The 20,284-nt window shown below is 45.4% G+C and overlaps 9 protein-coding genes across 13 annotated transcripts; 4 read left to right on the top strand and 5 right to left on the bottom strand.

The window, feature by feature from the left end:
- Positions 1-3: 3 nt before the first annotated feature.
- Positions 4-5,128, bottom strand: Nop17l (Nop17 like). 2 transcript variants are annotated; one of them, XM_017252907.3, is made up of 5 exons: positions 4,993-5,128; positions 2,433-3,841; positions 1,346-2,375; positions 1,152-1,284; positions 4-803 (listed from the first exon to the last, which is right to left on the bottom strand). In XM_017252907.3, the coding sequence occupies exons 2-5, from the start codon at positions 3,652-3,654 to the stop codon at positions 666-668; spliced, it is 2,523 nt and encodes an 840-aa protein (XP_017108396.2). In that variant the 5' UTR covers positions 3,655-3,841; positions 4,993-5,128; the 3' UTR covers positions 4-665. The 2 variants fall into 2 exon arrangements, with proteins under 2 accessions (XP_017108396.2, XP_017108397.2); XM_017252908.3 differs by lacking the exon at positions 4,993-5,128 and adding an exon at positions 4,271-4,329.
- A 229-nt stretch (positions 5,129-5,357) lies between these two features.
- Positions 5,358-6,413, bottom strand: LOC108133172 (calaxin). The gene is made up of 3 exons (XM_017252980.3): positions 5,849-6,413; positions 5,686-5,793; positions 5,358-5,629 (listed from the first exon to the last, which is right to left on the bottom strand). Exons 1-3 carry the CDS (start codon positions 6,239-6,241, stop codon positions 5,402-5,404), a joined length of 729 nt encoding a protein of 242 aa, XP_017108469.1. The 5' UTR covers positions 6,242-6,413; the 3' UTR covers positions 5,358-5,401.
- On the bottom strand, positions 6,033-8,951 carry LOC108133170 (uncharacterized). 2 transcript variants are annotated; one of them, XR_011442505.1, is made up of 4 exons: positions 8,489-8,951; positions 7,907-8,426; positions 6,530-7,843; positions 6,033-6,170 (listed from the first exon to the last, which is right to left on the bottom strand). XR_011442505.1 is itself a non-coding variant. In XM_070278992.1 (3 exons), exons 1-3 carry the CDS (start codon positions 8,818-8,820, stop codon positions 7,295-7,297), a joined length of 1,401 nt encoding a protein of 466 aa, XP_070135093.1. In that variant the 5' UTR covers positions 8,821-8,951; the 3' UTR covers positions 6,526-7,294. The 2 variants fall into 2 exon arrangements, 1 of the variants encoding a protein (XP_070135093.1); XM_070278992.1 differs by lacking the exon at positions 6,033-6,170 and having other exon boundaries at positions 6,526-7,843.
- Positions 8,952-9,047: 96 nt separating this feature from the next.
- On the top strand, positions 9,048-10,165 carry Samtor (S-adenosylmethionine sensor upstream of TORC1). The gene has a single exon (XM_017252979.2). It carries the CDS (start codon positions 9,136-9,138, stop codon positions 10,042-10,044), a length of 909 nt encoding a protein of 302 aa, XP_017108468.2. The 5' UTR covers positions 9,048-9,135; the 3' UTR covers positions 10,045-10,165.
- Positions 10,086-12,458, bottom strand: LOC108133167 (transcription factor grauzone). The gene is made up of 4 exons (XM_017252977.3): positions 12,208-12,458; positions 10,936-12,146; positions 10,488-10,878; positions 10,086-10,429 (listed from the first exon to the last, which is right to left on the bottom strand). The coding sequence occupies exons 1-4, from the start codon at positions 12,322-12,324 to the stop codon at positions 10,190-10,192; spliced, it is 1,959 nt and encodes a 652-aa protein (XP_017108466.2). The 5' UTR covers positions 12,325-12,458; the 3' UTR covers positions 10,086-10,189.
- A 201-nt stretch (positions 12,459-12,659) lies between these two features.
- LOC108133185 (uncharacterized) lies at positions 12,660-15,908 on the top strand. Its single transcript, XM_017252999.3, has 6 exons — positions 12,660-12,893; positions 14,267-14,335; positions 14,400-14,597; positions 14,653-15,299; positions 15,358-15,579; positions 15,645-15,908. Exons 1-6 carry the CDS (start codon positions 12,750-12,752, stop codon positions 15,847-15,849), a joined length of 1,485 nt encoding a protein of 494 aa, XP_017108488.3. The 5' UTR covers positions 12,660-12,749; the 3' UTR covers positions 15,850-15,908.
- Positions 12,947-14,142, top strand: LOC108133187 (uncharacterized). The gene is made up of 3 exons (XM_017253004.3): positions 12,947-13,452; positions 13,507-13,625; positions 13,682-14,142. Exons 1-3 carry the CDS (start codon positions 13,162-13,164, stop codon positions 13,896-13,898), a joined length of 627 nt encoding a protein of 208 aa, XP_017108493.2. The 5' UTR covers positions 12,947-13,161; the 3' UTR covers positions 13,899-14,142.
- Positions 15,897-20,266, bottom strand: LOC108133186 (uncharacterized). 2 transcript variants are annotated; one of them, XM_017253001.3, is made up of 3 exons: positions 19,780-20,266; positions 19,651-19,708; positions 15,897-16,308 (listed from the first exon to the last, which is right to left on the bottom strand). In XM_017253001.3, the coding sequence occupies exons 1-3, from the start codon at positions 19,843-19,845 to the stop codon at positions 15,986-15,988; spliced, it is 447 nt and encodes a 148-aa protein (XP_017108490.2). In that variant the 5' UTR covers positions 19,846-20,266; the 3' UTR covers positions 15,897-15,985. The 2 variants fall into 2 exon arrangements, with proteins under 2 accessions (XP_017108490.2, XP_017108489.2); XM_017253000.3 differs by lacking the exons at positions 19,651-19,708; positions 19,780-20,266 and adding exons at positions 18,754-18,814; positions 18,880-19,287.
- On the top strand, positions 16,444-18,747 carry Adck1 (aarF domain containing kinase 1). Of its 2 annotated transcripts, none has more exons than XM_070278990.1 (4): positions 16,444-16,591; positions 17,007-18,122; positions 18,182-18,277; positions 18,340-18,747. In XM_070278990.1, the coding sequence occupies exons 2-4, from the start codon at positions 17,010-17,012 to the stop codon at positions 18,685-18,687; spliced, it is 1,557 nt and encodes a 518-aa protein (XP_070135091.1). In that variant the 5' UTR covers positions 16,444-16,591; positions 17,007-17,009; the 3' UTR covers positions 18,688-18,747. The 2 variants fall into 2 exon arrangements, with proteins under 2 accessions (XP_070135091.1, XP_070135092.1); XM_070278991.1 differs by lacking the exon at positions 16,444-16,591 and adding an exon at positions 16,673-16,889 and having other exon boundaries at positions 17,005-18,122.
- Positions 20,267-20,284: the final 18 nt, after the last annotated feature.

Here is a 20,284-nt window from a genome sequence, read left to right as displayed (position 1 = left end):
TCATTCACATAGGGGTGTATATATATTTCAACTTTTCGTTTTTTTACAAAAGTTAAAATTACATTCATAGCTTCGGCCGGTGTTTCTAAACATGTACATAGCTTACGAGAATACCTATGCGGTGATTCCGGTGATTCAGTTGTGTGTATAATACTAGAGGAATTGTTAACTATTGTTATTATTTAAGATTATTCTGTTGCGATTGTGATTGTTATGTGAGCCATGGGCCATGAGCATGCCGATAATAAATGAATACAATGTGTGTGCTTAAAACTTATAGTTTTCGACTTCAAAGACATCTACGGGATTTCGCATACGAATGAGTATGAATATATGTATAATTATATTATAGGGAGTTCAGTTCAGCGTATGATTTAATCGTTCCTTTTAACAATTTCAATGAATAACCGAATTATATAACAATTAGTAGATGAAGTAGTGATCATTTTGATTTATGTTTTAGCCCTGATTTGCGTTGCCTAAATACAAATTTTGTGTATATACTTCCAATTGAGCAATTCGCCTGATTACAAACCCAATTGCGGTATAAATATTAAGAAAAAAACACTATAATTTTTAGCAATAACTAATGTATAGGTAGGTCTTTAAAATCTTGAAAACTTGCCTCTAAAACACTCAAAAAAAATATCAATATATTTATGGTTTTACATAACATCATCTTCATCCATTTCAAACATCATGGCGTTCTTCCCATCCACATCGCTGTGGGCAGCTGCTGTTCCGGTCAGATCCAGCCCGCTGTCGTGAAGTTTGTTGCCCTTGTTGGACCCTTTTCCTTGTGGCTGTTTAAGAAATAAAAAAAATTATATTATCTGTTGCGCAAATTCAAAAATATTCCACTTCCATCTCAAACTAAACTGCATATCAATTAACGTACTTGAATCAATTTTCACAACATTCTAATATTATCGGATCTATTTAAAGTTAAGATGTGAAATGCACCCTCCACAAACAATGAGTTGGTCAATATTTGTGTCTGGAATGATGCGAATCAAGCCCAACTGTTGAATTTCGCTGAAGGCCACTAATTCAATTAAAAAGCTAACAGAATTAGAACCTCCCCAACAAGGCGGATTATTCGCTCAATTACAAAATCAGCACCGCGATCTGCCCAATCAAGACCAACTCACCTTGAGGGCATCGCCACGGCTCTCCTCGTAATCCACGGAATCGCCTTCGCTGAGACGACGCTGCTGGGCCCGCAGCTTGAGATCGCGCCGCTTCTGGTTCTTTTTGCGTTGGCCCAGGATGCTCGAGTCGAGTCTGCAAATCATCCAAATTTTTCAATTACCCTTCATAAAGGGGTCTTATTTTAGGCACTTACCGGAACACTTGCTTCATGATGTGATCATTAAATCTAACAGTCTTCTTGCAGCTTTCCGACAGTCCAGCATCGGATCGATCTTCCTCGGGAATGCCTCCGAACGATTGCGAGAACAGCGAGGCCCCAGAGGCGTCCACAGAGCAAGAGTACGATGACGAACAGTCGTCGATGGAGGAGCAGCTGTCCGACATCGAGGGCCTTGGGCCGTAGCGACTGAATCGCTTTAGGATCCCCCGATGGGAACCTCCGCTTCCTACGCTGCTGTCATTGCATTCCGAGTAGCTGCGCTGCTTACGCTGTGGCAGCTTCAAGAAGCTCTTAGCCGGCGGTGCCGGGTTCTCGATGTGCTGCGCCTGTACGATGTCCTCGCAAGCCGACTCGGATAGGGAGCGCTCCTTCTTGTTTCGCTTGCGCTGCTTTTTGCTTGGCTTTTTGTTCTGAGCATGTGGCTGATGCTCCTCGTGGCTTTCCTCGTGCTGCTCCTCCACTTCGTCTTCCTCCGTGGCACTGGGCACTGGGCGAATGGTAACCTTCAAAGATTCCTTGTTGTGATCAAACTTCACGTCCAACGGAGCACTCTCAGCGGTCTGTCCATCCTTGCGTTTGCTTTTCACGGTATACTGACCGTGCACTGGGTACTCGTTGAGATCCGTGGCGTCCAGGCCGGCCAGATAGCGGATCGGGCTCTTGCTCTGGGAGCTGAGACACAGTTTCAGCACCACGTTGTTGTCCCAGGCCTCTGCCTCTACGTTCTCGATGGCCGAGCCGCCGTCCTCGTCGGCAGGCAACTCCACGTAGAAAGCATAGTGGGTGGGGTAGTAACCACTGCCGATGGTTGCGAACTGTATGTGGAGGCTTCGTTGGTCTCTCAGCTGTTCGATGGAATCGGGCTGCACGTTGGGCACATGCAGTACAAAGGCCATCACGTTGTCCAGGACGTTGCAGTCGAACTTTCCGGGCAACAGGTATTTCACGGAATTCTTAAGGAACGGTGTAGGGGCAGTATGCACTGGCGTGGCAGTTGGCGTTACTGGAAGAGATGACATTAATGCCTCTGAACCGAAAATGATATTCTCCCGGCACTCACCAGTTTCAGAAGTATCAGCTTTGGAGTCGCTGAGGTCGGCATCGGCCTCCTCCTCCTCAACGGGAGACTCGCTATTGGAATGCAGTTCCACGCCGCTGTCCTCACGGGTGAAATGGCGCAGGGTGTCGTGCATCTCGCGCTGCTGCGGGACGCTGGTTCGGACCACGGGCAGCGTAATGCTCAGCCGGCGAAGATCGGTATCGAATCGGGCGCTACCGGCCTTGTCGTCCACGGTGAAGGGCAGGTCTGTCTTTAGGCGATATTTGGCACCAGGCTTCTCGCTTAACAAATACACTGACTTGGAGGTGACGTCCAGCTGACACTCGGCCGTGGAGCGGAGAAGTGGCAGCTCGATTTCCACAACCAAGTTACGCGGCACCGTCACGTGCAGCTTGGCGTCCAGCTCGTCCGTATACTCCGACAGATCCACGTCATGACTGTGTTTGATCGAGTACCTGGGGATCGTGAATTCCGGCACTGGGGCTGATTTCGTTTTCATGGGAAGGACTCGAGGTTCCGGATTGGAGGTGGGCGGCGCTGTGGGATAAATGTTCTGCAGGGGGTGCGGCTCCAGCTGCTCTGCCGTTGGATTCTCGGCAAGCTTGCGTATCACAGTGGGACGGGCGATGCCCTTGTAGTCCAGCTTGGGGAACTTAAGATTGGCGCGGTCTAGGCTAACCTGGTACTCGCGTTCGACTGCGTCCAGCGCCGTGTCGATGAGGCACTTGCGGAACTGTGAATTCCGCTTGGCCAGGTGCAGGGCGTCCGGATGGAAGACCACGTCGAACACCTTGCAGTGGTTGTTCTTGGCATCGGCATCGTCCCTGGAGGCCGTTTGGGCCATGGGAATGTACCAGCTGAGTCCGCGATTGCCATTCTCTGGATTGATGGCCACCTCGTTGTGCGGCGCCTCGACCTCCGGCGAGCTGGCGATGTTAATGAAGCATTTTAGCTCCCCATCCAACGAAGTCTTCACCACGAATCCGGGCTGCGGATGAATGAAGCGCACCTCGACGCCGCGCTCCTTTTCCAGTTGAGTGATCTCCTCCTCGTAGATCTTTCGGTTGGCTGGGTCCTGGATCTCCTCCACGTATTCGAAGAAGAGCTTGCGGAACTCCTCCTGGCCAAGGGCCTCCTTGATCCGGCCGAATTCTTCCTTGCTTATATCGAGTTGGTCATCGTTACGGAACTTTGAGTGTTTATTACGCGAACCGGCGGACATAGCGCAATCAAAGGGTCACTTCACTCACTTGGCAGGAGCTCTTTTTTTTCTGCTCTGCTCTGCTCGATTTATTTTCTTATCACTTTTTGAATATTTTTGTGTTTTTGGTTGATTGGTTGTTTGGGGTTGTTTGTTTGTTTGTTTGGTTTGTAATTGAACACGTTTCCTTGACAAATGCTTTGGGTTTCTGGAAAAGAAAAGTAGGTAGAAATGGTTAAACAAATGCTGATGCAACTGTCAAATGGAACGTTCCAGACATCGATAGGAAAATTCCACAAATAGGTATATTTTCTTTAAAAAAAATATAGATATTTTCCTGTGGCCTACTGGGTTCTCAAGGTTGTCGTAGGTCTCTGCTCTAATTCGTAACCAAACACTTCTATCACGAAATTCTAATCGGCTGATAAGCAAATAAGTTAAGGCGCCGGCGACGCAGTAAGGTCGTTGCCAAAATTTGCCGGCTATATGCCGGACTATTGGAATATATTGGCCTATTAATAGAATTATGTAAGTTGGTAAACACGCTGACCACGCGCTATTCGAAGTGTCTGGGATTAAATAAACGAACTGCGTAGTTTTTTTGAAATTCTAGGGGACTACACCTTCGCCCGCTCACCTCGCCTGTGCTTTATTATTGTTATTTTCGGTGCGATGTTTTCGGGACGAGAGCGTTTTCAAGAATGAGAGCGATGTGCCCGAAACGCCGGCAAATAAAAGAGCTGGGACGGGTGTGATAGAGGGAGCTGCGCAGAGAGGGGCTTTTGATAAGCGCGAAAAGAACCACTTGCCCCCAATTGTTTTTTTCTGGGGGAGGCGCCCCTCCCTTTCATGTCACCAGTCTGATTGCCATTTCTGGCACAGACTAACTAATTGTACAATAAACTTTATCTGCACAGCTATATACCATATAGTATAGTAATTGTAATGTTTACAAACTGCGATATCCATATATTTACTTGGTAGGAGGTATATAGGGGACCACATGAGACATATATACAGATGCATTCCCTACTGCGTGTGTATCTCCCTATGGGCCAGAGAAAATCGAGGAAAATTATAACAGTTACGTGACCAAAAACACATGTTTGCAGTGGGGGTGGGGGGAAAACTCTTGCTTGATCGATACGGGGTAAATTAAATTGATTTTCCTGCAAATCGAAGGAACCGGTCGGTCTGGGCCTGAAGACCTTTAACCACGACATACATAGTTGCTCCAATGGTAATATAAATGGAAGAGAGTAGCCATGGTAGATCTCTGTCCAATTGTATTGTAGGTTCCAGGTCAGTCTTACAACAGAGTCATTTAAGACTGGCTTTCAAAGCTGATTCTTCGCTCACCTGTACTTTATATATTTATATATTTTATTAAACTGTTGTATTTGTTTGTTTTATTTTTTAACCGCTGTATTGCCTAGTTTGACGTTCTAGAAACTTTTCCGCTGGACCGGCTGCTCTCTGGTTGTTTGTGTGAGTGGCTCACTAGAGGTGCGAAACATCGATAGAAACGATGTGTTTTTAATTTTCTTAATTATCGATAGTTATTTTTGACTATACGGTCACACTTTATCACCATTTAATTCCCGCGAAACTTTAAATGGTTTTGCATTCAAAATAATATTTTTGATTTTATTAGTCTAAAAAAAAAAACTCAATTTATGATTTTTTTGAATAAATGAACAGAAAAAGTATATCACAGTTGAGAAATTTATTATTATTGCAATCATATTGGTAATTTTGTAGACAATCCTTAGTTCGATTCTGTTTTCGAAATTATCCGTGGATTTGGAGAGTCATCAAACCAGGACAAAATATTTGAGCATACCGCTATGACCTCCATCTTAGGATTCGATGGATATATTTGACCAAGAAATTCCAGTAATCTAGGCTGCCGCGTCACCACATCGTAGTATTCCTCGGCCTGTATAAAAGTGTCCTTATCCAGATCAAATTTTTGCATTATTAACACCTTCATGTCCTACAAAAAATTCTTTATAATTTTAAAACTAAAATAGAATGAAATAAATATAAAACCAATCGGAGCTCCTGGGCCTCTTCTTCGTCGACGTTATCAAAATATTTTGAAACAAAATGTCCGACTTCTTCGCTATTCAGCTGGCCCTTATCTCCGCGATCATAAACCTAAAGATATTAAAATTGTGTATGTAAGAGCTAAATACATTTATTTTATACCAACCGAAAAAGCAAACTCCATCTTTAGCTGTAGATCTCTACTGAAGTATACCTTGAAAAGGTGCAAAAATGATTCCACATTACAATACTTTTCGGGTGTATAATCGGGATATGGAGAGCTTTCAGAATGACAAATCCGGTCTACAATAACAGAGACAATTTCCATGTCATCGAGTTCAAAAATGAATCCCAACATATTCGCCAGCTGCAGCTTCGTCATGAATTTGGCACGGGGTCCATTAGCAAGGACGAATTTGTGAAAAACCATTATGATGCTCGTTAGCTCATAGTCCTTGAAGATCAGCTTGTGATCCTTTAGCATCCGACTAATAAGTGGAGAATAGATATATGTAAAACGAGCATTTTCCACTGTATCCAAAGTAGTATCGAAACCCATTCTAAAATTTTGGCCAATAGTTTCTCCAAAGAAAAACGGTCAAAACTATTTTTTAATTAAAATCGTTTCTATAAAAAAAGTGTTCTTTTTGTACGTTACGAATGTGTAAAACGCCTAAAAATACTGACAAAACGTAAAATTTTCATTACGACTTGAATTTAAGAGTGTAGCTCGCTGTGATCATTTAAAAATAATATAAAGTTCCATTTCTAATATCAAACACACTAACCACCAACTGTTTACACGCTATGTATATTTGTATTTAATTATCTAATGGTTTAATTTTACCTTGCTCTCGGCAGAATTATACCATTTAATAAGCTGAAGCAAGTGACAGGATATTACAGCGCTTTACAACACGACGTACAGTAACTTATGATTACAAGAATTACAAAAGATTCTCGTTAATGTATGAAAAAACATACAATGATTTACATTTATGGCATATATATGTATGCACCCTATGTATAAATGGTAAGTATGTGTAAAAAAAAGCCTTAAACTAAAAATAATCAATATATATATATCAAAATAATACAGTGGCCATTGAGAATACTGACTGAGGAGTAGATTTGCAATTTTGCAAAATGGGGAACTTATTCAGAGTCTGTGCTTGAGTATTGTATTTTGTTTGTTCGTTTTTGTTTGACGACACAACCGCGGTTTAAATTGATTTTTCTCTTTTCGTCCGTAGTTCGAGTTTAGATTTCTTCTTAAAATATATAGATACAAATATATAATACTAATTTCTTGAAAAATGCAATGTCTGTGAGTTCGTGGTGTGGTGCAGAAATGCACAAAAAACAACAGTCCATTTCTTGTGGCAAGCGGAATCGGTACGCCGCCTGCCACTTGTGGCAACTTGAGTCTGTCTATGAGTATTCGTATTCGTATTTGCCTTCACATCCTTGGGCTTCGGATGGTCTACATTTCGCTAAACGTATTTCAAGCTAAATTTTAAAGTACTGTTGATGATTCCTCTACATGCTCTTACACCCTAATTTCTGGCAATTCGTATTGTGTTCTTGCTTTATTAGCATTTGCATCTGCATCCTAATTGCAGGCGGCCAGCGCCCCTTCTGCATTAGTCGACGGTGGTGTCCCCAAAGGCGCCTGTCCGATTTCATGAACATTGTTGTAGTCCACTTTGGCATTGCACTTCGACGAGGAGCCCTGCTCCTGTATGCTCCCGTTGCCGTTTTCATTCAGTCCACTTCCCTTCGAGGCGTAGACACCCAGACGCGCTTCATGCTCCCGACGTTGCTGCCGCAGCCGAATGTCATGCTCCTCCCGCATGTGCCTCAGCTTCAGGTCCTGCTCTTGTCGGTAGTAGGCCAGTTTGATATCCTGCTCCATCTGCTCAAAACGCAGTTTCTGCTCGTGCTCCCTCCGGGCATAGTCGATCTCGGCCAGGCGGGCTTGCTTGAGCAGCTTAAACAATTCCTGTCTGTACTTTTGCTCGAGTTCTGCAGTGCTGACGAGCTCCACAGACTGGTTACTGGCCTCCACCGCTGTTGTGGCAGCTAGGGAAAACGTGTTGGATGGGGCAACGCTATTGGAAGCTTCGTTTTCGTCGGAGAGCAGTGACTGGGCCTGGGAAAGCTATAAAATGAGGGATTATAGTTATATACTGGTGTGGTAAGCTATTTAAATCCCAAAACTTACATTTCTTTGCCGTCGTTTTCGCTGTGGAGGTGATACCTTTTCGTTCTCTTCACCCGTTTCGGCGGAGGCTTCGGTTTTAAGACCCAACGGTGATGGCTTGGCCTTGGCCCGTTTTCGACGCTGTGCGGGCTGCTGGGCGGCGGGAGCACCTTCCTGTTGAGAGTCTCCATCTCCTCCAGCAGTCGACGGTGGGGGCGACGGTATGGCAATAGTGGAGGTCTGCAACGTATCCTCGCTGGCATTTGTGGAGTTGGGCAATGCGGCCAAGGGCATATCCTCGTCCTCGTCAATATCGAGAAGCTCCTTTTTAATCGCACCATTCGTGTTGGCTCGAGTCTGGCTGCGGGAGCTGACCGGATCCTTCTGCATCTCCTCCATGAACTCGATCATGCGCATGCCCTCCAGCGCATCCGATTTTGGGTGCTTCTGTTGATGCTCCCGCTTTGCAGAATTTTTCATGCTGCGCCACTGCACTTGAATCTGCTCAAGGAGCCTGTGCCGGAAGTTCAGGGCATTAAACCTGCAGAGATGGAATAAATTATCTATACCCTTGTTTCGATGCGTAGGCATTGCGCAACTTACTGCTTGGTGATCTGGGACCAAGCCAGGCGCTTAGCTTTTATGCTCTTGGCGTCCACACTGCGGTTCTCCACGAAGGCCACCTTCGACTTGATGACCTCCAGCAGCAGCCCCCGCTCAGCCTCCTCCCAGTTTAGGGAGCGTTTTTTTCGGGTGCCTTTCTTTTTTCCTCCCGCGCCTTCCTTTTCACCAGCATCCTCGTTAGCATCCTCGGCGTTCTCTGCCCCCTCCCCTTCGCTGCTGGTCTTTTGGGGCTTCGGCTCCACCTTCTCGTCCTCGTCGTCGTCCTCCGGCGGCGAGGACGATCCTTTTGTTAGCAGCTCTTCCAGCTTCATTGTTTTTGTTTACGCCTCCGTTTCACAGTTGGCAGCGATTCCAATTTGAACAGGACGATTGCGAAAATCCTATTAGATTTCTGTATATACTTTCTGTTGTATATTTCAAACACTGTTTTCCGATCTTTGCAACACTTAAAACTGGCGAAATTGTGGCAACGCCCGCGGATTTAACAGAATTTAACAAGAATTAACAGAATTTAACAGAAGTAAAAGTTCCGCACGTTTTTGTGTTTATTTTCTGGTCCCACTAAACATTCCTGTTAAAAGCTACCAATTGGGATAAACAATCCGATCCAATCATAATTTCTGAAAATGGCCACGGAAGAGCATCAACGTCTGGCTAATATTATAAAAAGCTGCCATGAAAGTTTACGGCAGCTGACGAAGGAACATGGAGCTGCAGCGGCGTGGCAGGAGCACACAAGTCCTCAGAACGGCAGCCGATTGGCGGAGTACGCCAAGGCCATGCGGCAACTGGCGGCCATATGGGAGACCAACAACGAGAACGTGGAGCTGCAGGCGCGCAGTCGCATAAAGTGGGCCATTGACTATATCACGAAATACTTCTTCACCGAGGGAATTTATCTACAGAAGCGACAACGCGAGCAACGTTTACTCGAATCCTACAGGACAGAAGGACAGTTGGGCGACGTGGAGTGCCAATGGATGGAGGAGCCGCCGGACAGACTACGTGTGCTGGACGTGGGCAGCTGTTTCAACCCCTTCGCTAGCACCCCGCATCTGGAGGTCACAGCCCTGGATCTTTGTCCGGCCACAGCGGATGTCCTCCAAGCGGATTTTTTAAAAGTAGAAATAGAGCCCGGACTAGAAGAGCCTGAACTGGTAGAGGGGAGTGTCAGGAGGCTGCCTGCGAAGCACTACGAGTGCGTAATTTTCAGTCTTTTGTTGGAATACATGCCCAGTGCCGAACAACGGCTGGAATGCTGTCGAAAGGCCTACGACCTCCTCCTGCCCGAAGGCATACTTGTTATTGTGCATCCAGACTCCCAGCATGTGGGTAAAAACGCCCACCTAATGAAAAACTGGCGCTATGCGTTGGCCAAGCTGGGCCTGCTAAGAGTGCGTTTTGAGAAACTTCCGCACATCTCTTGCATGGTTTTCCGGAAAGCCATCAGCCGGGATCTCGCCCAGCACTGGGCAAGCATCCACCGGGAAGAGGGCATGTGCGAAGCCATACGGATACCGCAGGACGACAATTAGATAGCTAGATAAGATACCAGAAGCCCAAATCGATGTAAATATTTTCATGTCTAGTTATTTATGGCCTAACTTATCTGCGTTAAGTGCGAGTTAATAATAATGGTTGACAATGATTTATCTACTAGATGTTGTAAATGGGGAAATGCTATTGCTTCTGTTCCGACTGTGGGAACACGCCGCTGCTGGTCTGGCGCTTCTTCATCGCTGTGGTAGCGCCCTGTGAAATTTTCATTATGTTCGGCGGCAGCGGTTTCTTTCGGTCCGCCTCCCATTCGGCACGGTGGAGCCGTTGGCGATGTTTGTACATGTTAGCGTTGGAAAAGAAGGTCATGGGGCAGTTGGGACAGGTATAAAGCACCTCACCGGTGTGCGTGGAAGTGTGTTCCTTTGGGATGATTATGTTTAAATGTCTGATGTTAGGATTAGTTTCTTGTCTGACTTACCCTTAAATCCTGTGGGCGCTTGAAGGCCTTGTCACACATACCGCACTTGAACTTGCGCTCGCAGAGGTGGTTGTGGTAGATGTGCCTCTTGAGGGCTCTGGAGTTAGTGGAGGTCTTGTTGCATATGTGACAACGGTGCTCGCCACCCGGCGGCTCGTGGACCGTGTTCATATGCTGTTTCAGTCCAGAGAGATGCCGCAGCCAGGTGCCACAAATCTCGCATTGCACGGGATCGGGTTTACGTCGCGGTACGTCGGAATGTTCCAATTCGTGATGTTTCTTGAGAGTCGTTTGGGAACGCAGTGTCTTGCCGCACTTATCGCAGATGATAGCCGATTCGGGGTCGTGCATGTACCGCATGTGCTCCTTTAATTTTCGCTCAGTGGGTATTCTGAAAAGGGATCGGTTTAGTTGGAAAATTATTAGAACAAAGGTGTGGTTTAGTTACTTCTTATTGCACTCTGGACAGGAATACTTGAACTCGGACTTGGGCACATGTTTGGAGATTCTGTGGTACTCGATGGCCGCCTTGGTGATAAAACTCTTTGGGCACTTATCGCACTGGTAAATGGGTTTGTCCTTGGGTTCCGTTTTCACCTCGGGATTTATGTGCGTCTGCTCGTGTACTTCCAAAGCTCGCGAGTCTGGGAACACCCGCCCGCACTGCGAGCACATAAAGTGATCTGGGTTCCTGTGTACCATCACATGTTCCGCCAGCCCTTTGCGTAAGTGGAACTTCCTTCCGCAGCACATGATATATCCCGACTCAATGTTGTGGGACATGCGCAGATGTCGTCGCATGTCGCCAAAATTCTGCACAAGAAGATTGCAAATGGAACAGGGAAGCTTCTTGAAAAATCCCAGAATAACCTCATCATATTCGTCCTGTTGCTGCTTTCGTCGCTCGATCTCCGCACGACTCATTCGTACAGGCGGAACAAGCGGCTTTTCACGTTTTCTATACTTCTTGGGTTTGACTACAACCCGCTTGGGAATCTCAGCATACCGTTCCTCTGGCTCAATGTCTGGCAGGCTGTTATCCGAATCTTCGCCACTGCTGTCGCTGCTGGAAGGGCTACTGTCATCGGTACCCAAAACAGCTTCCGGCGGCTCAAATTCTGTGTCATTCATATCGTTTTCAGGCTCTTCTTCTGAAAGGCACTCCTTTTTGGGCGAAGAAGGGGGTGGTTCTGGTTTGGCCTTGGGTGGCCGTCCACGCCTAGTGCTTCTTCTGAGCGGAGCTGTCTCCAGATACACCGATAATGGAACATCCGATTCACTGTCCACGGGCTGTTCGTTTTTAATGCGACGCTTTGGTTGTGAGGGGCACTCCGCTTGAGATCTGGTCCGCTTGTTGCCTGACTTGGATTCTGTATCAACGGGGTCTTCGAGGAGTTCCAGTTTTGGGAGGGGTTCCAATTCGTTCACCTCCACTTTCACTTCGTTGGGAGCGAAAAATCCCTCGGCTAGGGCATCCACTTCCAGGGTGAACAGTGGATTGATAGGCTCCGATTCCCCACAAAACACGATGGGAACGCTTTTCGCGTCACCGCCCATCTGATGCAGCTTAAATACCTTTTGGTACAGTTCGTCGAAGCTGGTGACGCATGTCCAGCACGGCCGACAAATAGCCTCCACATCGCTGCCTGTACTAGGCAACTAAAAAAAGGATAGTGAATCTCTTACTATGAAGTATTTACGAATATGTCGTGCAACTTACTTCAAAAAATGAAAAGTGCTTGGATATGATGTCCCTTATGTTAAGCCGGACGCCCTCTTCGGAACATAGGTTGAAGATGGCGTCGGTGCTATCCTGGCATAAAACGCAAGCTGTCATGATTGACCCAGGGACTTTAAGCGTCCTTCAAAGCGTATCCATTTAAGCGTAGCCTTATTGTTTATGAATTCGGCAATAATTTGTTGTCGTCCGATGCAAATCAGGGATGAGTTTTGGAAGATATCGCTTGCATTCGATAGTCAGTGCAACTAGTCTTGTACAGTTTTTAATTTAAAAAAATTATAGTATTTAAATTTTTAAAACATGTTAGAAAGTAATAGGTGTTGGTTTATAACTATTATTTAAGCAATGAATAAACTTAACTAAATTGTAAAGTTATCGAGATTCCCGCGTTTTGCGTTCTACCATCTCTATTCATAAGAAAACATTGTGCACGCGACTGATCAGCTGTTGCTATTTGGAATTCGAATGCAAAATTAAAGCAAGTTTCGAGAGGGTCGAATGCAAGAAACAAGACCGACAACATGAAAAACAAAAAAAGTAGAGCTGAGAAGAAGAAAAATAATAAAAAGAAGCTCTGGCACAAGAAGGGAAAAGCTTCTGAAGCAGCTACAAAGATTCTGCGCCTGTTGACTGAAAAAGACGATGCTTCCAACCCACCTACGGAGGTAAGTGTCTAACAATGAACCATAAAAAATAGGCAAAAAGTGTTTTCTTTCGGTTCCGCGTTTTTTACGGCGCAGTTTCGTCTCTCCACCGCGCAAATCGGGGTTTTGGTGGCTTGGGGCAACTGTTGCAGTGCGCAAACGCCAGAGCCCAGCGCCTAATACCCGTCATCCAACATTTTCAGCAGACAGTGAAAAGTGAAAAGTTCCAGAAAAAACCTATTAGTGCACTTATCCCAGTGGCCAAATTAGTGAAAAGAACCCACCCAGGATGGAGACGATCTGGCAGAAGGCTTGCGCCCACCACGATGTTCCGGAGCAGGTTGCAAAGGAATGGTATTCCCGCATTCAGGAGCACCTAAGTGCCAAAAGCCCATCGCGCGCCTACCACAATTGGCAGGAGATGATGCAGCGCAAGGTGACACACCTGGCTAGCGTCAAGAATCCAAACATCGTACTGGCCGCCTTTTTCCAGTACTACCATTTCGATGGGAATCGCAGCTGCGCGGAGCAGAACTGTGAGGTGTTTGAGGAATTCTGTAACGATGCCGTCATCGAAGACGTGAGTAGAAGTGACATAAATATTTTTGGTGGCGCCTAATCCTTTTTGAAACAGGACCACGCCAAAAGTCTCGTGTGCAATCTGCTGGGACGAAAATCCCCCGACAACGAACTGACCTGGGATCACGACGAGGAAGCAAATTTATTGCAAGATGTGGATCTTGTGGTGCTAGCGTGAGTATTTTCAAATCAAGCTGAGTCTTACCTCATATGTTTGACATCCATTATAGGGCCCCGCCGGAGGAGTATAAAAACTACACAACTCTATTGCGCTCCGAGTATGCTAATCTCGATGATGCCAACTACAAGGCCATGCGAATCAAGGTGCTGGAGACGTTGCTACTGATACCCTGTATCTATGCTACGGACGAGTATCGGGATAAGTACGAGGAGTTGGCACGTGCCAATATTCGCACCGAGATCAGCGAACTAAAGCAGCAAAAGTAGGTTGCAGTGGCGGCCAGGGGTTGGATGGATCGGGATGCGAAGGGCTGCTTTGTTCACTGCTGTTGAGTTGTACATTTGCTGGCCGTTATACCTCGTTTGCCGCGCTCTAGCGAAATCAATATATTTTTACATTTAAGTCGGATGTAATCAAAATCACTTTCCTAGTTAGTGTGTACGCCTAGATATATACGTAAGCCCTGTAAACACTCCAGCTCATAATAAATTCGATGTAAATCATTTAAAACCCTGTATGTTTTACTAACAAATAAGAAAACTTAAAGAAGGACGAAAAGCAACCACTGGCTTGCTTTTCAGTACACTTATTATTTAATTTTTTGTACACTAATTGTTTATTTTATTTCGTTTAGGGACCATCAACCTCTACACAACCAACAATGCCGGCGCAGTCTAATAAGGTTAAAAGACGAAAAAATAGGGTAAGATACAAAGAAATTGCACATTAAAAGCTATGATTCACATTTTTTTATTTCATACTTACAGAAAAAAACAAAAAGGCTTCAAAAGAATCAAAATGGAAAAAACGATATTAATCGTGAACTGATTTCGAAGCTATTGAGCTCAATAAAAAAGAAGTACCAAGTACAAAACTCTCGCACTCGTAAGAAATTAAACTTTCAAAAAAAGTCGCCGGCAAAACAAACATCATTGCCCCTACCAACATTTTACCAACAGAAAAAGGTAATTGAATCCCTTTAGATTTGAATCTTACTAATGTTTACTCCTCAATTTTTAGGGAAGTCAAAATCTATTAGGAAATGTGAATAACACTTTAGAAGATGAGGAGAGTATAGAGGAAATACTGAGCAGTGATGATGACTGTGTATTGATAGACGATTCAAACGCTTCAATAAACATAGAGGATGAACAACCAAGTACAAGCGAACAAATCTTCAAAGATTTGAAGTATGTCGAAGATAAGTGCCGTGAAGCCACTCTGCGTCTAAAGGCAAAAACAGACAACAAAGTTATCTATTCTCCCAGAAGCGATGGGGACCCTCAGGAAGAAGTAAACTCCTCTTGTATTGTTTTGGATGACAGTAGTGACACCTTAACAGATCCTAAAACAATAGTCAAAGATGCTAACCAAGCTGTGATTGTTGTGGATGACTCTATTGTGGTTGAAGATTTCATTCCATTGTCGTCCGGGAACCAAAGCGAGAAGAGAATCGGAAGGAAGAGGAGAAGTTCTACCAATAAAACGCCGCCCAAGAAAGTCAGAACTCGTATGAATGATAGTCTTTTTACAAAGTCCGAGAAGAAAAAACTAGGTGATTATAATAGCAACACTTACAATCCCGCGGCTCATGAAAGTCAAACTGCTGACGCCCCAAAGTCCAATAAACGAGCCGTCATAATTGATGGAAGCAATGTGGCCTTTGCGTAAGTTTTATTCAAAGTTTTTATTTCAATATAATAACCTTAATATTGTACCACATAGCCATGGCAGATCGAGCATATTCTCGAGCGAGGGTATCAAAATCTGTATCGATTACTTTGACAAAATGGGGCACAATGTCAAGGCTGTAATGCCATTGTTTCGGAGAAACGCCAGTAAATCCTCAAATCCAGAGTTACTTGATCAGCTGCACAAGGAGGGCAAGATTGTTTTTACTCCGTGCAAAAACATACATGGCCAGATGTCCATCAGTTACGATGATCGGTGAGCTAACCATACTTTTAATTTGTTCTATTTGAATCTAATAACTTTTAAACTCCATTCCCTAGCTTTATATTGCAGCTGGCATATGAGATGGATGCGGCAGTCGTATCCAATGACAACTACAGAGACTTAATGGGGGAAAATCCAGCGTTTAAAAAGATTGTGGAATCTCGGGTCTTGGGATATTCGTGGTGCGACAATATTTTTATTCTGCCTAAGGATCCATACGGGCGCTGGGGACCTACCCTATCTGAAATTTTGAAATGTTAGTTTATGTTCAGTTTAGTTTTTCGTTTAAAGTTATAAAAGTCGAAGCATTTAAGTATTTACTTTATATTATTTCACATCTGTACATATTTATACATAAGAAATCAATACATGTAAAACATTAAAATTGAAAACTGAGTTACAGCACTGGAGGCTGTCCATTCACCAAGAAAGTGGTGGTAGTCGTGGTTGTTACATTTGCCTCGTAGACCGGAGGAGGTTCGTTGGTGCCTCCTGCAGCCAGATTCGGGTTACTGGCCTCCAGACAGGTGGCAATGGTCAAGGTGCTGTCCTGCTTTCGGTCACTAAAGGCTGCTTCATCATAACTGGGCGGCAGATCCAGGGTCTTGGGTAGAACTGTGATATCCTGGGCATTTCCGCAAGCAGGATCGGCTCCGCCAGAACTTCCGGAGCTGCCGTTGCAGTTGTTGTTTGTGACTTGAATTTCCATTTGGCGACGGGCTGAGCAGGAAATTAACGTATGATATATCAATTTTTAATTGAAAGCTAAAATTATGGTTATTTAATTTTTATTTTAAGCCAATATCAGTTATTTGAACTAACCGCGTTATTTTAAACCTCTTTACATAACATCTGTTAACGCATGTCTGTTAACAGTTAACATGACTGTTAGAACAGCTGACTACGGTTGTGACGTCATTCTTGAATTTAATCACAAACGTTGGTTATTATAACACCTACGCTGTCGTTGAAGCACAGCACCGCCTGAAGCGCACAGAACCGAGTAAGTGAAACTATTGGTAGTGATTGCCACCTGCCGCAGTCTCACCTTCATTCATGTTTACATAATGGCGATAGCCAAATCGTCGAGGTGAAAGTTAAGGTGCACTGTTCAAGCAATATGTAAATAAATTGTTTGGCTGCTGCCTAAACGAAGATGCAACAGGTTTTAGTCGGTGGAAAACCGTTTAAGTAGCCACTTAAATCGCACAGGGCCAAAGACAAGCGTGAATTAGAAGATCCCCTTGAACTAAACCACAAAGTGCGCGCTAAGCGAAGGTGAAAGTCCGTGCTCAGTCAAGGTTAATTAGCGACGATGGCTCGATGTGCTTTACACACTTCACCGAGCTGGCTGCCGGAGCGATTAATCAACTGCTGCCCAGAAGTCTCACCACTCCATTTCTTTTCGTTTTGCAGAGGAGATGCTGTTGCGGCGCTTTCTGGGCTACGGCGTACTCGGCGCTGGCTTGGCCTCTGCCGGCTGGAGTCTGCATACCAATGACTACGATCCCAACTCGCTGGGCATCGTGCGGCTTTCCCGATCCGCCGCCGCCGTCGTAGACGTGGCGCTCACCTACAAGCGGGAACTTTACTACAGGGAATGGGACAAGACAACACCGGAGTACAAGGCGGAAAAGAGTCGTGTTCACAAAATTGCGGCTGAAAAGTTACTGGAGCTGATCTGCACCAACAAAGGCGTCTACATTAAAGTGGGTCAACACATCGGTGCTCTGGAATACCTTTTACCCAAGGAGTTCGTTCAGACAATGAAGGTTCTGCACTCGAATGCACCACAAAATCCTATTGAAGATCTGTACAAGGTAATTCGGCAGGATCTGCGCTGCAATCCGGAGGACATCTTTGACAGCTTCGAGCAGGAGCCGCTGGGAACCGCCTCTCTAGCTCAAGTGCACAAGGCGCGTCTGAAGACCGGAGAGGTGGTGGCCGTAAAAGTGCAACATCCGTACGTGAAAGGAAACTCTCGGGTAGACATGAAAACCATGGAGATGGCGGTCAATGTTCTGGCGCGAATATTCCCCGACTTCAAGATCCACTGGTTGGTGGAGGAGTCCAAGAAGAATCTACCCATTGAGCTTGACTTTCTGAACGAAGGACGCAATGCCGAGAAAGTGGCCAAGCAGTTCGAGAAATTCTCATGGTTGCGGGTGCCTAAGATCTATTGGAAACTAAGCTCTTCTCGCGTCTTGGTTATGGAGTATCTGGAAGGTGGCCATGTGACGGACTTGGACTATATTCGGAAAAATAAGATCGATACCTTTGCGGTGGCGAATCGAATTGGACAGCTGTACTCCGAGATGATTTTCAGAACTGGATTTGTGCACAGCGACCCGCATCCGGGAAACATTTTGGTGCGTCGGACGCCGCAGGACGGTATGGAGATAGTCCTGCTAGACCATGGACTGTATGCCAATCTGACAGACAAGTTTCGATATGATTATTCTAAGCTCTGGCTGAGTATCCTCAACGTGGACCGCAAGGCCATGCGACTGCATAGCGAGCAACTGGGAATCAAGGTGGGTTCTTTGGAGTACGCCTATTGAAATCCTTTTTAATTTCTAACTCATCCGTTCAGGGAGATCTGTATGGTCTGTTTGCCTGCATGGTGACGGGGCGGCCTTGGGAAACGGTCATGCAAGGACTCACCAAAGTCAAGTATTCCAAAGATGAGGTATGTCATATCCTGTTCAAGCTCTAACCTATTTCGAAATAACGTACTTCCTTATTTTGTAGAAAAACACACTGCAAAACAATACCTCGCTAGTGCTGCCACACATATCCGATGTGCTGGAGCAAGTAGACCGACAGATGCTGCTCATCCTCAAGACAAACGACCTGATCCGTGGCATTGAGTCCACACTACGCACCCAGAACCGGATGACCGCCTTCTGGGTAATGTCCAAGTGTTGTGTTCAATCGTCATATGCCGAACAGCGAGCCCAGAAAACTGCATCCGGCTCGTCGGGTATATTTTGGCTGAGGCTCCGTGAACGATGGGAGCTGCTCAAACTGAACTGTTACTACCTCTACCTGGGACTGATTAATTTGGGTTTCCTCGAAGCACTTAAACAGGTTATTTAGTTTCTACATGTGGGTCCCCGAAATAAAAAGTACAAAACCATTGACAAGTCACAAAGTCCACTTTACCTCGTTGTCTTTGCTGGGCAAGATTTCTGGCAGCTGCTTCACGCTTGCGCTTTGCCGAGCTCTTCAGGAGAATATACGGGAACCGTTAGCAGGATAAGGAACAACCAGTTGTCTGGATCAGCTTACCATGATCACGGCCAGGGGAAAGGCGATGACAAACATGAAGACCAGCACAATGTAGAGGATGTAACTGGGATACCAGTAGTAGTACACTCCACTCCATCCGTAACCGCCATTGTTCCACGTTCCGGAGGAGATGGTTGGAACAATTGGAGAAGGGATCAATGTAGTATTAAGTACCTCCCGGGTGGTATTGTAGTGAGCTGTTGTATTCAACAACGGAGCAAGTGTACTCGAAATAGTGCTGGCCGTGCCGTTGATGACAGGTGCCATATTTTTAATGACTATTTGTTCTGATTAAGGTGGGGGCTTTAGCGGTTTTCGATTTCGATACTCGATTTTTGAGGAATGGAGGAACACTCCTGCTCGACAGTACCGACTGACGAACCAAACTAACAAGAAGTACTGGCTACCGAATCGACGGCCCAGGCAGACATGGGACAGATACCATAATAAAATCGAAAAAAACACACATATTTGCTTTGTAATCATTAGCTGATAAGGTGAGCCTAGCCAGGGCTTTGTTTTCTGTTTCATTCTCGCAATTTATCTAATGAGCAATATGATAAATGTGCATAAATAGATTTATATCTATAGGTACACCCAACACACATAAATATATATTAATGTCGGCCATGATTTATGGCAGCCAAGAACTTGGGACTCTCCTTTTGTGTGTCATCTCGAGAATGGGTTCAGTGGCCCTAACTAACGCAAATATTTATGTTTGCTCTCATCGGATTCCCAGATTCCCGAAGCCCCGCTGGATTCACTTACCGTTCTCCCCTTTGAGGCGCTGCGACATGGTGTAGGAGCGACAGGTAATCAGCAGCACCTGTAATTGGATACTTGATGGTTCAACTGTATTTCGTGGGCAACCGCCTCGCCAGGAGTGTCTCTACTCACGCGCAACAGAAATAGCAGAAAGCTGAGGACGAACAAAATCAGAAGGATGGCGCCCAGGCTATCCATTCTGGGGTTAAATGACCCAGCACTTGACCGGATGAGTTGTTTTGCCCAAAAACGTTGACCGTGATTCACTCTCAAAGCCTTGGGCGCATGTCAAAGTGATAAGATATGGGTTGGGGGTGTACGAGTGTATCTATTTCGTGGCCGAAACTCTGATTACATTTTAAGCAGTTGATGGTCTTTTCAGCACCTTTTATCGAAGGCCCTCCGGGGATTCCTTGCAGCTTGTAATTTGCGGCAACGTAATGGAGCGAACTTGGCCAACTGGGAGCCACTTGCCGAATGGCCATCACACAGATTGTGCAGGCCCAGTTATCTTCTGCCAGATTGCATTTTATGTTTGTACCGGCTGTTATCTTCAGAATCTGTCTGTCAGTCTGTTACTCAGTTAACGCTTAATTGAAGCTAATGGTTGTTACCATTGTGTGCTCTCCAGCATTCC

Source organism: Drosophila bipectinata, chromosome 2R (genome assembly GCF_030179905.1).
Source record: "Drosophila bipectinata strain 14024-0381.07 chromosome 2R, DbipHiC1v2, whole genome shotgun sequence".
Lineage (NCBI taxonomy): Eukaryota > Metazoa > Arthropoda > Insecta > Diptera > Drosophilidae > Drosophila > Drosophila bipectinata.
Note: the sequence above shows the minus strand (reverse complement) of the source record. Positions and strands in the feature narration are given on the sequence as shown.

What these genes read in the sequence shown, in the direction of transcription:
- LOC108133170 (XM_070278992.1), bottom strand. Translation starts at nt 8,820, where the DNA reads ATGAAGCTGGAAGAGCTGCTAACAAAAGGATCGTCCTCGCCGCCGGAG. An exon ending in TGGTCCCAGATCACCAAGCA is followed by an intron (nt 8,427 to 8,488) that starts GTAAGTTGCGCA and finishes CCATCTCTGCAG; the next exon opens with GTTTAATGCCCTGAACTTCC. An exon ending in GAAAACGACGGCAAAGAAAT is followed by an intron (nt 7,844 to 7,906) that starts GTAAGTTTTGGG and finishes CTCATTTTATAG; the next exon opens with CTTTCCCAGGCCCAGTCACT.
- LOC108133172 (XM_017252980.3), bottom strand. Translation starts at nt 6,241, where the DNA reads ATGGGTTTCGATACTACTTTGGATACAGTGGAAAATGCTCGTTTTACA. An exon ending in AGATGGAGTTTGCTTTTTCG is followed by an intron (nt 5,794 to 5,848) that starts GTTGGTATAAAA and finishes TAATATCTTTAG; the next exon opens with GTTTATGATCGCGGAGATAA. An exon ending in AGGCCCAGGAGCTCCGATTG is followed by an intron (nt 5,630 to 5,685) that starts GTTTTATATTTA and finishes AATTTTTTGTAG; the next exon opens with GACATGAAGGTGTTAATAAT.
- LOC108133185 (XM_017252999.3), top strand. Translation starts at nt 12,750, where the DNA reads ATGAAAAACAAAAAAAGTAGAGCTGAGAAGAAGAAAAATAATAAAAAG. An exon ending in CTTCCAACCCACCTACGGAG is followed by an intron (nt 12,894 to 14,266) that starts GTAAGTGTCTAA and finishes TATTTCGTTTAG; the next exon opens with GGACCATCAACCTCTACACA. An exon ending in TCCATCAGTTACGATGATCG is followed by an intron (nt 15,580 to 15,644) that starts GTGAGCTAACCA and finishes TCCATTCCCTAG; the next exon opens with CTTTATATTGCAGCTGGCAT.
- LOC108133186 (XM_017253000.3), bottom strand. Translation starts at nt 19,146, where the DNA reads ATGGCACCTGTCATCAACGGCACGGCCAGCACTATTTCGAGTACACTT. An exon ending in TTCCCCTGGCCGTGATCATG is followed by an intron (nt 18,815 to 18,879) that starts GTAAGCTGATCC and finishes ATTCTCCTGAAG; the next exon opens with AGCTCGGCAAAGCGCAAGCG. An exon ending in TGCCCAGCAAAGACAACGAG is followed by an intron (nt 16,309 to 18,753) that starts GTAAAGTGGACT and finishes TTTCCTGCTCAG; the next exon opens with CCCGTCGCCAAATGGAAATT.
- Adck1 (XM_070278990.1), top strand. Translation starts at nt 17,010, where the DNA reads ATGCTGTTGCGGCGCTTTCTGGGCTACGGCGTACTCGGCGCTGGCTTG. An exon ending in GCGAGCAACTGGGAATCAAG is followed by an intron (nt 18,123 to 18,181) that starts GTGGGTTCTTTG and finishes TCATCCGTTCAG; the next exon opens with GGAGATCTGTATGGTCTGTT. An exon ending in TCAAGTATTCCAAAGATGAG is followed by an intron (nt 18,278 to 18,339) that starts GTATGTCATATC and finishes CTTATTTTGTAG; the next exon opens with AAAAACACACTGCAAAACAA.
- LOC108133187 (XM_017253004.3), top strand. Translation starts at nt 13,162, where the DNA reads ATGGAGACGATCTGGCAGAAGGCTTGCGCCCACCACGATGTTCCGGAG. An exon ending in ACGATGCCGTCATCGAAGAC is followed by an intron (nt 13,453 to 13,506) that starts GTGAGTAGAAGT and finishes TTTTTGAAACAG; the next exon opens with GACCACGCCAAAAGTCTCGT. An exon ending in GTGGATCTTGTGGTGCTAGC is followed by an intron (nt 13,626 to 13,681) that starts GTGAGTATTTTC and finishes CATCCATTATAG; the next exon opens with GGCCCCGCCGGAGGAGTATA.
- Samtor (XM_017252979.2), top strand. Translation starts at nt 9,136, where the DNA reads ATGGCCACGGAAGAGCATCAACGTCTGGCTAATATTATAAAAAGCTGC.
- LOC108133167 (XM_017252977.3), bottom strand. Translation starts at nt 12,324, where the DNA reads ATGACAGCTTGCGTTTTATGCCAGGATAGCACCGACGCCATCTTCAAC. An exon ending in TGTCCAGAGTGCAATAAGAA is followed by an intron (nt 10,879 to 10,935) that starts GTAACTAAACCA and finishes ATCCCTTTTCAG; the next exon opens with AATACCCACTGAGCGAAAAT. An exon ending in AGCGCCCACAGGATTTAAGG is followed by an intron (nt 10,430 to 10,487) that starts GTAAGTCAGACA and finishes ATCATCCCAAAG; the next exon opens with GAACACACTTCCACGCACAC.
- Nop17l (XM_017252907.3), bottom strand. Translation starts at nt 3,654, where the DNA reads ATGTCCGCCGGTTCGCGTAATAAACACTCAAAGTTCCGTAACGATGAC. An exon ending in AGCTGATACTTCTGAAACTG is followed by an intron (nt 2,376 to 2,432) that starts GTGAGTGCCGGG and finishes CATCTCTTCCAG; the next exon opens with TAACGCCAACTGCCACGCCA. An exon ending in ATCATGAAGCAAGTGTTCCG is followed by an intron (nt 1,285 to 1,345) that starts GTAAGTGCCTAA and finishes GATGATTTGCAG; the next exon opens with ACTCGACTCGAGCATCCTGG.